Source organism: Triticum dicoccoides, chromosome 2A (assembly GCF_002162155.2).
Source record: "Triticum dicoccoides isolate Atlit2015 ecotype Zavitan chromosome 2A, WEW_v2.0, whole genome shotgun sequence".
Taxonomy (NCBI): Eukaryota; Viridiplantae; Streptophyta; class Magnoliopsida; order Poales; family Poaceae; genus Triticum; species Triticum dicoccoides.
In genome coordinates this window covers 475,827,542-475,839,754 of record NC_041382.1, presented here as the reverse complement: position 1 = coordinate 475,839,754, position 12,213 = coordinate 475,827,542, and the positions used below count along the sequence as shown (strand labels likewise).

The window sequence follows — 12,213 nt, the reverse complement described above, 5'->3', positions numbered from 1 at the left end:
GGTTTATCCTCTAAGTTAAGAGATGGTATCTCAACAACAATATCTTTCACTACATATTTATCTAGTTATCAGCGACAACACTAAGAAATAAAAACATCGTACATCATATTTTTGTCGTGATCTCTAAATTATGTGGTAGTAGGCTTAAAATAAGATTGTCTTATCAATCGCTGTATAATATACAGTGGTCATCTCTTTCTTTACAATAAGTTTGGACACATAAAAATGATGCGCGTAAATTGTCTAGTAAATATTTTGAGGTTACTAAAATTTATTTAATTTTATGGATATTCTTAGTAAAATAGGTTTTTGGGAATGGATCAGATTAATTATAAAAGTTCATCAGAAGTACAAAACATTTTAAACATAATAAAAATTATATCGAGATTTCAAGACCACCGAACGGTCACTAACGCCATCAAAACGAGTCGCTATCGTTGCTCCCCTACTGGAGCCGGCTTGAACTTATCGATAACACGTTGAACGGAAAGGAATAGCTTCCAAAATTAATCCCAACATTATCATGATTTAATATTTACCGAAACTGGTTGAATAGTGTTTCTAAAATTTCCGAGAAACTTGTAGAATTCTTCTATTATTTTTTATATTTAGCGCCTAAGCAATTGCTTGTTTTCATCAGCTTTCTTCACCGCAAAATTGTTTGTCTACTTTTGCATGAAACACTCACCGAACCTATAACTATGACAATAGCATACATATTCATCTGTCAAAAGGACAGCCGCCTCCTCTTGAAAGAAACCTAGAGTTCCTCTGCTTCCAGCGCGGTGGACCACGTCCCTTCCCGATGGGAGGGCTTCATTTTTTTATCCTTCTTCGAGTTTTGTTGTGGTTTGAGTCCTGCTTAGAAAGACGAGACGACGACGGCTCCATGAAGATAGAATAAGGTTTTCCCTATCTAGCCCGCGTCCCGGTGATGCGTTTAGCATCGTCGTCAGGCATGTAGATATGTGTCTCTGGCCGATCTGTCTTTAGTGGATTTGTTCGGATCTGGCCGTCGTTCATCTATGTTTGTGTGTTTTTAGGTTGAATCCTTTCGATCTATGCTACTCTTCGTCGGCGGCGGTTGAGGTTTTCGTGCGCTGGTCCCATGGGACCTTAGCATGACCATTTTCCGACTGTCTATTACAACAAGTTTTGTCCGGCTCTAGCAAGGGAGGGGATGACGGTGGCGCGCATTCGGCTCGCTTCAGTGCAGGTAGTCGTCACTAGGTGGTCTACGTATTTGGATATAATCTCTATTATTTCTGGTGATTGTTGTACTGTCATGATTAAAGATGAATAGATCGAAAGTTTTCTGTAAAAAGACATACTCCTTGTAATAATAATATACATAACACTACAAGCATGGAACTGGGTACACTTGAACCGCATCCCCAATTTTCAAGAGCTCAAAGCACTCGTGCAAAAGAAAACTCATCAACAAAGACAAACCCTGACTATATATCCCTGTCTGATTGAGCAAGTCATATCTAACTAACATCAGCAGTGATTGGTCGGTACACTTCAGTAATCGGCCAAGTTCAATTAACATCAGAAGATACAGTACTGACTTTGAGCAGTTTCTCTGCCCTGTGACATGAGGAGCCCAGATCCGGCCAGCATCTGCTCCCTGAGATCCTTGATGGCCTGGTACCTCTCCTCGTCATGATCAAAGTTGAGCACTCCGTGGCTGCACCCTTCTGCCCAGTCCCCCTCCAGCGCGTCATCTGTCTCCCGGGACGTTTTCCGGTCGCCGCCGCGCGAGCCGGCATCATCCGTCCGTCTGTCCTCCGGAAACGATCCATGCGTCATCGCACCCACTCTCCGGTCGCGCCTCGACGAAGGAGTGTAGCTCCAGGTATGCAAATTGCCGTTGCCGTCGACATTCAGCTCGATCGAGTGCATGTCACTCCCCTCCGAGTCGCAATCCTCACTGAATCCTCCGTCACCAGCATTGTCTGGAGCTGGAACAGGGCCAGAGGCAGCGCCTCCATTTTCAGACGCACGGGCTGATGGCATCTGATCGGTTTTCTCAGGCTCCTGGCCCTTCTTGGCGTCCAGACACGCCTGCAGCTCGTCGTGCAGCTGGGTGAGCGCCGAGTTCTTCTCCTCGAACTGAAGCCGCGCCTCCAGCAGCTTCATCTGAACCCGTTGCTCGCGCCACTCGTCCGCGAGATGGAGCATCTCCCGCTCTTTCTCCAGCTCCCGTTGCGAGTCCTCAGCTTCTCTCTTGAGCGCCTCCACCTCGGCCCTGTCCTCGCCGATGCCTCTCACGAGCTCGCCGCACATCATCTCCACCCTCCCTCTGCACTTCCTTTCCCTCTCCAGCTCTTTGTTGGCCGCGCGCAGCGAGGACTCGGCGTCGGCCAATGCGGCGCCGAGCTTCTCGTTCGCCCTCTCTGCTCTTCTCCTCGACTTCTTCTCGCTGTCCAGCTCCGTGACGACGTACTGCAGGGCGGTCGCGGCCTTCTCCTTCTGCTTGGCCTTCCAGGCCTCCATTTCCTCCACGAGCTCCTTCTTCAGGTCGTCGATCTCGCTGCGCTCTGCTTTCTGCTCCTTGATGAGCCTTCGCACGTGGGCGCGCGCAAGATCGAGCTCGGAGCGCAGCGCAGAGATGAGTGAGACGGTTGATGGGTTCAGCTCTCCCCAGATGTGTGCTAGCACCTTGGCGAGCTCCTTGGACGCAATCAAGCTGTTATACAGATCCTTCAGCTGGGTTGCTTTCTCTTCAGGGCATCTTGAAACATCGTCTTGAGGGTGTGTGCCAATCTGAAAACAGAATGACAAAGTTTAGTGCTAACTTCAACTCCTGTCTTCTTTTTTTATTTCAATTCATAGATAGCAAGGTTCTTATATGAAATGTAGAAATCGCCCAATTCAGAAGGTAAAAGTGGTAGTATATGATAGTATAGATAATAAAATCAGAGACAAGGCATACAGGTCTTTCTAATCGGAAATTAGCTTCAATAATTCTGACCACCCATATACTAAAAGGGAGTGCTAGCAACTGCCCAATAACTACACCCCCTAACGACCTAGACGTAAGGAAAGTTATTACGGAGCCATTTCAGCTGCTGGATAAACAATCAAGCCTAGCTGATAGACTGATGCACAAGTGGACGAGACGCATGTGCATCTGAAAATGGTTCCTTGGAGATGCGTCCCACATTTGCTTCTGCTTTCATGTTTTACAAAACCAGCTCATACTTAAAGGTGCACAGCGCTAAAATTATCAGTGACTTTATAACTCAGCACGGCGGCGCCTACGCATACACTACTCTACTCATATAGCATTTGTAAGGTGGTGGCTACTGAGATGCTTCTTGGACAAGCATTTCTGAGTTCCGCAAATGTTTGCATATTTGTAGGAACCAACTTGCACTTAAAGGTGTGCTACGTTTGAAACAACAAGTCGAAAGTCCTTTCTGAGGGGAGAGATTCCTTTAGCTAGCAACTAGCTAGGCTCTGATTAAAATCATCACTAGCTCGGCAACTCAGAGCTAGTTCAGGCTTAAGACAACCTATTCTCCTATTCTAAGATCTATCAAGGGATTCTCATATTTTTTCAGTTAAACAAGTACTGGAAATTTTGCACCTACCCACGTCAATACTGACTGAATTAAGAAATTAGATAGCATTTGAACTCATCTATGTTGTCAGGGTGGGTAAGAATTGCTGGTTCCCTTTTTTTTTGCATGCAAGATTTAAGTGTTTAATAGTAGAAATGTTGCAGATTCACCTGCTCAAGAGTCCAGACTCGATGATGAAGTACAAAATCTTTCTTCTGACGGCTCAACAACTACAACTAACATTTCTCGGAAAAAGGAAAGAAAAAAAACTAGAGCTAAGATAAGGAAAGAAGGTGCGGATTTACCTCCATTGCGCTGCAGTTGACATCTGCTGAAGGCCACTGTCCATGGCCGTTGTGGCAGCTCCCCTTCCGGCCACCGGCCTCCTCAAACATTTTGATTTTGGTCCTGCTTCTTGAGCTCTTGGAAACCTACACCACCGCTAGATCGGTTAACCAACCACACCACAGATTCGACAAATGACGCAACCAAAACAGATGAATCTAAGTCCAAGTAGTATCTCTCACCTCCGTGGAGGCGTTGCTCCGAGGAACCAGGCTCCGGCGCGCCGACGCGTCCTTGTCCATGAGCAGGACATCTTGCTCCTCCCCGAACAGCCTGTCCTTGTCCGACTGCCAGAAGGCGGTGACGAGCCTCCTCGCCGACGCGCCGTCGGCGACCTGGCGACGGCAATGCCGGCTCCGGGACGACGAGTCCGACATGGCCGCGCCTCCTTCCCTCCCCCTGCGTATCAGCAGCACCGCAGGCCTCCTGGACCTCAGCCTCCTCGCCGCGTTGGAGGCGTCGGAGGAGGACAGCGCGCGGCGCTTGCGGATCCTGGCCAGCCTCACCGCCGCGCCCTCCTCCCCGCCGCGTCCCGGCATTGCAGCCCCGGAAGTTCCTCTGCTTCCCAGCAAGACGAGATCAAGAGCGAGAGTGAGACAGAGACAGAGAGAGCAATGGCAGGCAGCACAATGTGGGTGGTGGTGAGTGATGCGGTCAAGATGAAGAGTGTGGCGGCATCGAAACCGATCAAAGGGGAAAGAGCAAAAGCGGAAAAGAAAAAGATGGGATGGATGCAGCTTTAGAGGAAGGAATAAGAAGCAGGAAGTGGCGAAAGGGGGCGATGCGATGTGACCGTCACCAATGCACCATTCCCTTCCCTTTAAATCAAACTGGAATCTGTTGCTAGTAAAACCTCTTGTTGAACGAATAGAGTAATGCAGGTGCGAATGCCCAACCCAAGAAGTAAACGTGGTTATAAGTAAACTACGTGCATAGGAGCGGTACCTACCACAGCAAGAAGATGACAAGCTTGTGAAAATCGCTTTCGCAAAGACCGAGGAGGAGGGGCATACATGGAGTTCCAAGAAGGAAGAGAGAAGTCTAGAACCAAGAAATGCGCAGAGGAGAGGAGAGCAGAGCAGCGCCAAGAAGGGCGCAGCAGGAACCTCAAAAATGGCCTAGAAAATGAGAAACCATCCAAGAAGAAGCGACATGAGGAGTGCGTACCCATTAAGAGCAGGTGCATGAAGGGAGGCGCCTGCGCCCGATCAGCTGGCTGCACACGCCGTCATGATGAGGATGAGCAGCAGCAGCAGGCTTTGGTTGTGAGCTGCGCCTGCTGGAGCCGGCGCAAACACCAGCACAGCGCACGAGTGGGGGAGGGGTAGGGGACAGGGATGATGATGGGCGCGTCAGTGAGCGCGTGTGCGTGCACCACCGTCTGCACTGTGTAGGACTACTCGTCGACGCGGGGGCGGGGCGGCCGGCAGTGAGAGGGAGGGGGGTGCAAGCGCGAGTGAGCTGTCGCCGTGGTGCGCCGCATATGATTAGGCCTTGTCGCATGTACGCCCGCCCGCCGTTGAGGTGACGCGATGGGTGGGTGGCCGGTACTACCAGTACTCAGTACTGCTGTAAACTGTAAGCAGGGCAGGTGCGTGCGTGCGACGGGTGTTCGAAACCGAGGGCCGGGCTTGAGGTAGGTAGGTGGGTTGAGCCGTTGAGCAATGGCGGAACTACGTACGTGCGGAGAGTGTGGAGATCTTACGCGTGTGTCAACTTGAACCACACCAATGCCGTTTAATCAATCAGCTGAAAGTTCAAACAAATTCTCACTTGCGGTGTGATGTGCGCCGTCGTGGTCATGTTATGCTGCTCGTCTGCCTGCAGAGTCACAGCTGCAATGCCGGTGTGTCCGCTTGTTAGAAAATCCAAGGCACGTGTCCATCAATCCAGGGCAAAGCAACCACACGAAGGGTGCTTTATATATAAAGCAGTGGAAAACCCTTTTTCATAAAGCAACCACACGAAGCATAACATTGAGATTCACTAACGAGATCCATCGAGCTTGGCTACATCTGGAAATATGACTACAGACTATCCTCCCCGTGATATCACCATAATACCCACTTCTAGGCGGCAGAAGAAGAATCGCCTGCATGCTTGTCAGGGTCACCTCAATATGTTGCTTCTCTCTGCATGTGTCATGTGTTGTAGTCGTTCATCCTATATTGTGGTCCTTTTGAGCGTTCTATCTGCGTTGTACTGCATGTTTTCCTTTACTTGAGATTTGCAATTCAAGCTATGTAAGCTCTCCTGAGCACTCTATTAATCAAGTGTCCTTATTAAGCTTAATTAGTTTCCTCCTTGATCCTGTCTTTGGGTACATCTTTTTTCATCATGTGGATTGCTAGTTGGAATGTTAGCGGACTTGGTGATACTGACAAATACTCATTAGTCAAAGGTGCACTCTTGTCTAGTCGATCGAGCGTCAGTCTCCTGCAGGGAACTAAACTGCAGGTGGTGGACACGATGAAGGCAGCCTCCTTCCTCCCCACCCAAATCAATGATCATTCATCTACACGCCGACTTGCGGCACTTTAGGTGGCTTGCTTGTGGCGTGGGATGACAATGTGGTGTGCGGCTCTGAGATTACCAAGCACGAGTTTAGCATCTTTGCATGTTTCCAATCGAGGAGTAACAACGACAGCTTTGTTTTATCCACTGTATATGCCCCATGTGATGATGATGAACGCACAAACTTTTTGTTGCGATGGAACAAGCTGCGGAGCAAGTGACTCGACCTTGGGTCATCATAGGGAATTTCAACATGTACATGTTTGCACATGAGAAATCGCAAGAAAGGACTGGACCTTGGGTCATCCTAGGGAATTTCAACATGTACAGGTTTGTTGTGATGGAACAAGCTGCGGAGCAAGTGACTGGACCTTGGGTCATCCTAGGGGATTTTAACATGTACAGGTTTGCACATGATAAATCGCAGGAAAGGACTGGACCTTGGGTCATCCTAGGGAATTTCAACATGTACAGGTTTGCACATGAGAAATTGCAGGAAAGGACTGGACCTTGGGTCATCCTAGGGAATTTCAACATGTACAGGTTTGTTGTGATGGAACAAGCTGCGGAGCAAGTGACTGGACCTTGGCTCATCCTAGGGGATTTTAACATGTACAGGTTTGCACATGAAAAATCGCATGGGAGAAAAATTTGGGCAGTGATGGACAGGTTCAACTCATGGATCAGAGGGAATGCATTGGATGATATCGATGTTGCTAACAGAAGTTTCACTTGGTCGAACAAGAGGGTGGAGCCAACTCAGGTCAAGCTCGATAGAGTATTGGTTAACACTGAATCGAGCTTAGGATTCCTCAACACTATGCCTACTTCCCTTCCTGCAACAACATCTGGCCATGTGCTGATTAGTGTCGAGTTTTCCAAAGACACAGCTAAGAGCTACTTCTTCAGGTTCGAGAACCATTGGCTACAGATACCAGAAGCCCGAGATTGGTTGCCAACGACTGGGAGAAAGGCACCAGATTCTTCTTTTCTACATCAACCTTGCTTGAAACTTTCTACATCAACCTTGCTTAGTTTCAAGTTGAGAAGAACAAGGGCTGGGAGAAAGGAGCCAGATTCTATGGCAGACCAGTGTTTGGAGGCGCCGGACAAAGATACGAGGTTGCACCTTGGGTGACGAAAATATGAAGTTTTTCCACACAACCGCCAATTGCCAGCACAGAAAAAACAAGATCATGCTACTTGTTAAGGATGGCATAGAATTTTTCCGTGATCAGAACAAGCTCACGATTGCTACTGAGTTTTCACTGTTATCTTCGGGAAGCATTCCCCTTCCTTGCGCACTTTGGACCCCTTTCAATTGTATAACCAAGATGATTTAAGCTCACTGGAAGAGCCACTCACACGGGGCAAAATCACGGCTGTAATTCAAAAAACACCCAACAATCGGAGGCCTGGGCCTGATGAATACACAAATGAGTTTTACAAGAGTTTTTAGGGACTGCTGAAGGAGGATTTGTTATGGTTCTTTCAAGAATTTTATGACCATGGCAGCAACCTACAGGGTATCAACTTCGCCAATATTGTGCTCATCCCAGAAAGAAAGAACCCAACAGATATGAAGGATTTCAAACCCATCTCCTTAGTACATAGTGTACGTTGGCAACCAAGGTCCTTGTAGTTTAGTTGCAATAATTAATTCCAAGCCTCATTCATCCGCTTCAGTCTGCTTTTCTCCTTGGTCACTGCATAGTTGAAAACTTTGCACTCACGGTTGAGCTAGTGCAACAGGTCAAGAAGAGGAAGACACCTATGCTCTACGCCACATTCTCACAACCAGAGGCTTCGGTAGAAGATGGGTTAGTGATATAGCGTCGTCTAGCTCTTCTAGAATTCTAATCAATGGCACCCTTGGGGAAAGAGTTTTATCCAAAAGTGGGCTGAGACAAGGTGACAGACATTCTCTTTTCATTCTAGCAACAGACATTCTGCAGCAACTATGCAATAGAGAGTACATGATAGGAAACCTCAAACACCCACTTGGAGCCGACGGTCTGTTTTCTGTCTTACAATATGTGGATGACATGTTGCTACTGATACAAGGATATGTTCAGCAAGTGGGGATTATTAAGGGGATTTTGGATGCTTTCTCTGGTTTCACTGGGCTGAAAATTAACTATCATAAGAGCACTTTTGTTCCTATTTGCTTGGACCAGCCAGTTTGGCAGGAAATTGCTGATCTCCTACAGTGCCAGACTGAATCCTATCCTTGTACATATCTGGGTCTACCTATCTCCCCTCACAAGATCACTCATGGTATGTTGATGCCCGTGATCCATAAGGTTGACAAGAGGCTGGCTGGCTGGCTAGCTTGCCACTTTCTTATTGAAAATGCGTTATATCGACTAGAGGGGGGGTGAATAGGCGATTTTTATGAAAGTCTTCAAAATGTGGACCCTGCAGCGAAAGGTAGACTACACTAGGCAAGCCATAGTCAAGTATTCAATGGAGTGAAAGCACAATGACTAATAGCAGCAATGTAGTAAGGATCAGGTAGGAAGATATTATGAAGCCAAACAGAAAACGCAGTCACTCAGTGAAGATAAAATAAAGTGCAATCATACAATGACTTCACAAGGAGTAACATTAAGTAAAGGGAAGGGAAGATGAAACCAGTGACTCGTTGAAGACAATGATTTGTTGGACCAGTTCCAGTTGCTGTGACAACTGTACGTCTGGTTAGGGCGGCTAGGTATTTAAACCTTAGGACACACAGTCTCGGACACCCAGTTCTAAACACGCAGCTCAGGACACCCAGTCCTCACCGTATTCCCCTTGAGCTAAGGTCACACAGACCTCGCCCAATCACTCTGGTAAGTCTTCAAGGTAGACTCCCAAACCTTCACAGACTTCGTTCACCGGCAATCCACAATGTCTCTTGGATGCTCAGAACGCGACGCCTAACCGGCTGGAGGATGCATAGTCCTCAAGTGTAATAAGTCTTCAGATCACACAGACAAGAAGACTTAAGTGATGCCTAATTCTCTTTGGCTCTGGGTGGTTAGGGCTTTATCCTCGCAAGGAATTCTCCCTCAAAGGCTTCGAGGTGGGTTGCTCTCAAATGACAAAAGCCATACTTTGAATCTGAGCAGCCAACCGTTTATGGTTGTAGGGGGTGGGCTATTTATAGCCACTTGGCAACCCGACCTGATTTGTCTGAAATGACCCTGGGTCACTAAGGAACTAACACGTGTTCCAACGGTCAGATCTCAAACTCACACGGCAACTTTACTTGGGCTACAAGCAAAGCTGACTTGTCCGACTCTGGACAAGATTCGCTTTCAAAGTCTTCACTCAAAGACATAGGTTTTGTTTAAGCATCACTTCAGTCATTCTGACTGGTTCTCTTGGACCCCACTTAATAGTACAGTGGTTCCTATGACTCAACAAAGAGGAAGAAAAATACCTACAAAAGATCTAAGTCTTCGAGCTCCATAGGCTTCATGCGATGTCTTCTCTTGTCATAGTCTTCAATGTGAATATCTTCATATACCACCTTTGACTTCAATGTCTTCATACATTTTTAGGGGTCATCTCTGGTAGGAAAACCGAATCAATGAGGGACTTCTACCTGTGTTATCCTGCAATTCTCACAAACACATTAGTCCCTCAACTAGGTTTGTCGTCAATACTCCAAAACCAACTAGGGGTGGCACTAGATGCACTTACAATCTCCCCCTTTTTGGTGATTGATGACAAACTAGTTGAAGTTTTCAACGGGGAATATAGTCTGTGAAATTGTAAAGGATAAGGAATTGTCTTCATAAGTTGCAAGGGGTCCCCCTGAAGATGTGCATATAAGTAATTTGCTTTTGGAATGCAAATGCACATGGCAGGTTGTACTTGTGGAGATCCACTTCAACTTATGATGACAATCCACTATGCATGAGAAAGTATGTGAAGATAATGACATGCATAATGGAAAATGGACGTCTGCAGAATGATCTAAGTGCGGAATTTATCATCGCACATGCGGAATTTATCATCGCAACACAAGGTGGCAAATAAGTAGCAGACGACCATCGAGTTTAAGTGTTACAACTTAAAGAACCAAATGTAGCAAAATGAGAGTTGTAAGCACGAAGCAAAATATAAAGCGCCCGCCCATATGGACCCGCTTGAAGACTATAAAACTCATATGCTTCTCCCCCTTTTGTCAGTAAGGACCAAAAAGGTTTGAAGACATAGAGCATCTACTCGCTCTCATGAAGAGTAGGTGAAGCAGCAGGGTCGTTGGTGGTGTTTGGAGGTGCAGAAGAGCTTGGAGTAGAGTCGAAGCGTGCTGAAGGAGGTGGCAGTGAAGTAGCATCGTCTTCATCCTCGATCACTCTGGCATTCACAGTTGCAGCAGAGGAAGAGAACTCAGAGTCTTCATGGGATGGAGTTCGTAGCAGCACTGCCCTTCGAGGAGGTGTGGAGTCAAACTTGAATTGCTCAAAGAAGCCATCCTATTGAAGATCATCTTCAGAACACACCAGCGTCAGCCCTTTCCATGTGCGGCGAGAGGTTTCATGGGCAACAAAAGCATTCTTGGTGGCAAGATTGCGAATGCGATTAACATCCACCAAGAGGCTTTGCATTTGACGCTTCAGCCAGTCATGATGCCTATCCTGTTTCTGATGAAGAGTCACAAGAAGCTCTCGGTCGTTGAGAACACAAGTGCACTTCTTGGGTCGTGGAGCAGTTGTACTGTCAGTGGCTTCAGTGAGAGCAGGATGCGGTGCATGTGTAGTGCCAGCCAAAGGATACACACGAGTTACGGCTTCAACGCCTTCAATGTTCTGAGAAAAACTTTGATGCTCTGCATTCTGAAGACTTAGAGGTTCCTTGGCAGGCTCAGGATAGATGGCTTCAATAGACATATCCACATCAGGCAAGAAGATCCGATGATTGCGGGCAAAGGGCTGATATGAGATAGCGGAGTGAAGTTTGATCAGCCGCATCACCCAAGGGGCGTAGAACTTCAAACCAAACAGATCAGAGCCAGATGCAGCAAGTTGGCGAATGAAGAAATCCTGTGTATTGAAGCATTTTCCATGAAGAATGTAAAAGACCAAAGTCTTCATTGCACCTTCCAGCTTGGCATGGGGAGAATGTCCTTTGATTGGCCAGAGAGTTTGCCTTATGATGTGATAAATGGTTCTTGGCAGATACTCAAGGTCTTCAACGAAGAACTCCGTGGGATAAGCAGCATCTTGGGGCAATGGCTTCATCATACTGAGCATCTGACTCATATTAGGTTCAGTCTTCTGAAAGATGCTCTCAATAGCTTCACTATGAAGCTGACAGCCATGCTCGTAGAGATCGCCAGGAGTGGGCAAACCAGTGAGCTCAATGATGTCAAAGGATTTGGCTTCGTGATGAACGTTTCCTGTCATCCACTCCAGGACCCAAATCTTCGGATCTCTGCTATACCCGCGGATGTGAAGTGTGGCATAGAATTGGAGCAGCAACTCTTCATTCCAATGCTCTTGGTCAGTGATGAACGGCAGCAGTCCAACCTCTTTGAAGCAATCCAGAGCTTCTTCCAGACAGGGCAGACCAGCTATTGCTTCAATGTCAAGGCGCTTGTGTGGGAAGATGCGACCTTGGTTGTAAAGAACGCATGAGTAATAGCTTCGCTGCGGATAACTCCAGAACCGATCAGATGATATTCTTTCCCTTGAGTAGGGGTTCTTGGAGCTATTGAAGAATGTGTTGTCTGCTCTGAAGCCATTGATATTGAAGGAGCCAGGTGCTGATGCAGGACCTGGGAACCTTGGCA

General features: G+C 47.2%; 1 protein-coding gene across 2 annotated transcripts; it reads right to left on the bottom strand.

Moving 5' to 3' along the window:
* Nucleotides 1–1,312: 1,312 nt before the first annotated feature.
* LOC119354954 lies at nucleotides 1,313–5,371 on the bottom strand. 2 transcript variants are annotated; one of them, XM_037621720.1, is made up of 4 exons: nucleotides 5,082–5,371; nucleotides 4,097–4,472; nucleotides 3,875–4,000; nucleotides 1,313–2,769 (listed from the first exon to the last, which is right to left on the bottom strand). In XM_037621720.1, the coding sequence occupies exons 2-4, from the start codon at nucleotides 4,451–4,453 to the stop codon at nucleotides 1,552–1,554; spliced, it is 1,701 nt and encodes a 566-aa protein (XP_037477617.1). In that variant the 5' UTR covers nucleotides 4,454–4,472; nucleotides 5,082–5,371; the 3' UTR covers nucleotides 1,313–1,551. The 2 variants fall into 2 exon arrangements, with proteins under 2 accessions (XP_037477617.1, XP_037477618.1); XM_037621721.1 differs by lacking the exon at nucleotides 5,082–5,371 and adding an exon at nucleotides 4,864–5,069.
* Between the last annotated feature and the right edge of the window lie 6,842 nt (nucleotides 5,372–12,213).

What these genes read in the sequence shown, in the direction of transcription:
- LOC119354954 (XM_037621720.1), bottom strand. Translation starts at nt 4,453, where the DNA reads ATGCCGGGACGCGGCGGGGAGGAGGGCGCGGCGGTGAGGCTGGCCAGG. An exon ending in GGAGCAACGCCTCCACGGAG is followed by an intron (nt 4,001 to 4,096) that starts GTGAGAGATACT and finishes GCGGTGGTGTAG; the next exon opens with GTTTCCAAGAGCTCAAGAAG. An exon ending in TCAACTGCAGCGCAATGGAG is followed by an intron (nt 2,770 to 3,874) that starts GTAAATCCGCAC and finishes TTCTGTTTTCAG; the next exon opens with ATTGGCACACACCCTCAAGA.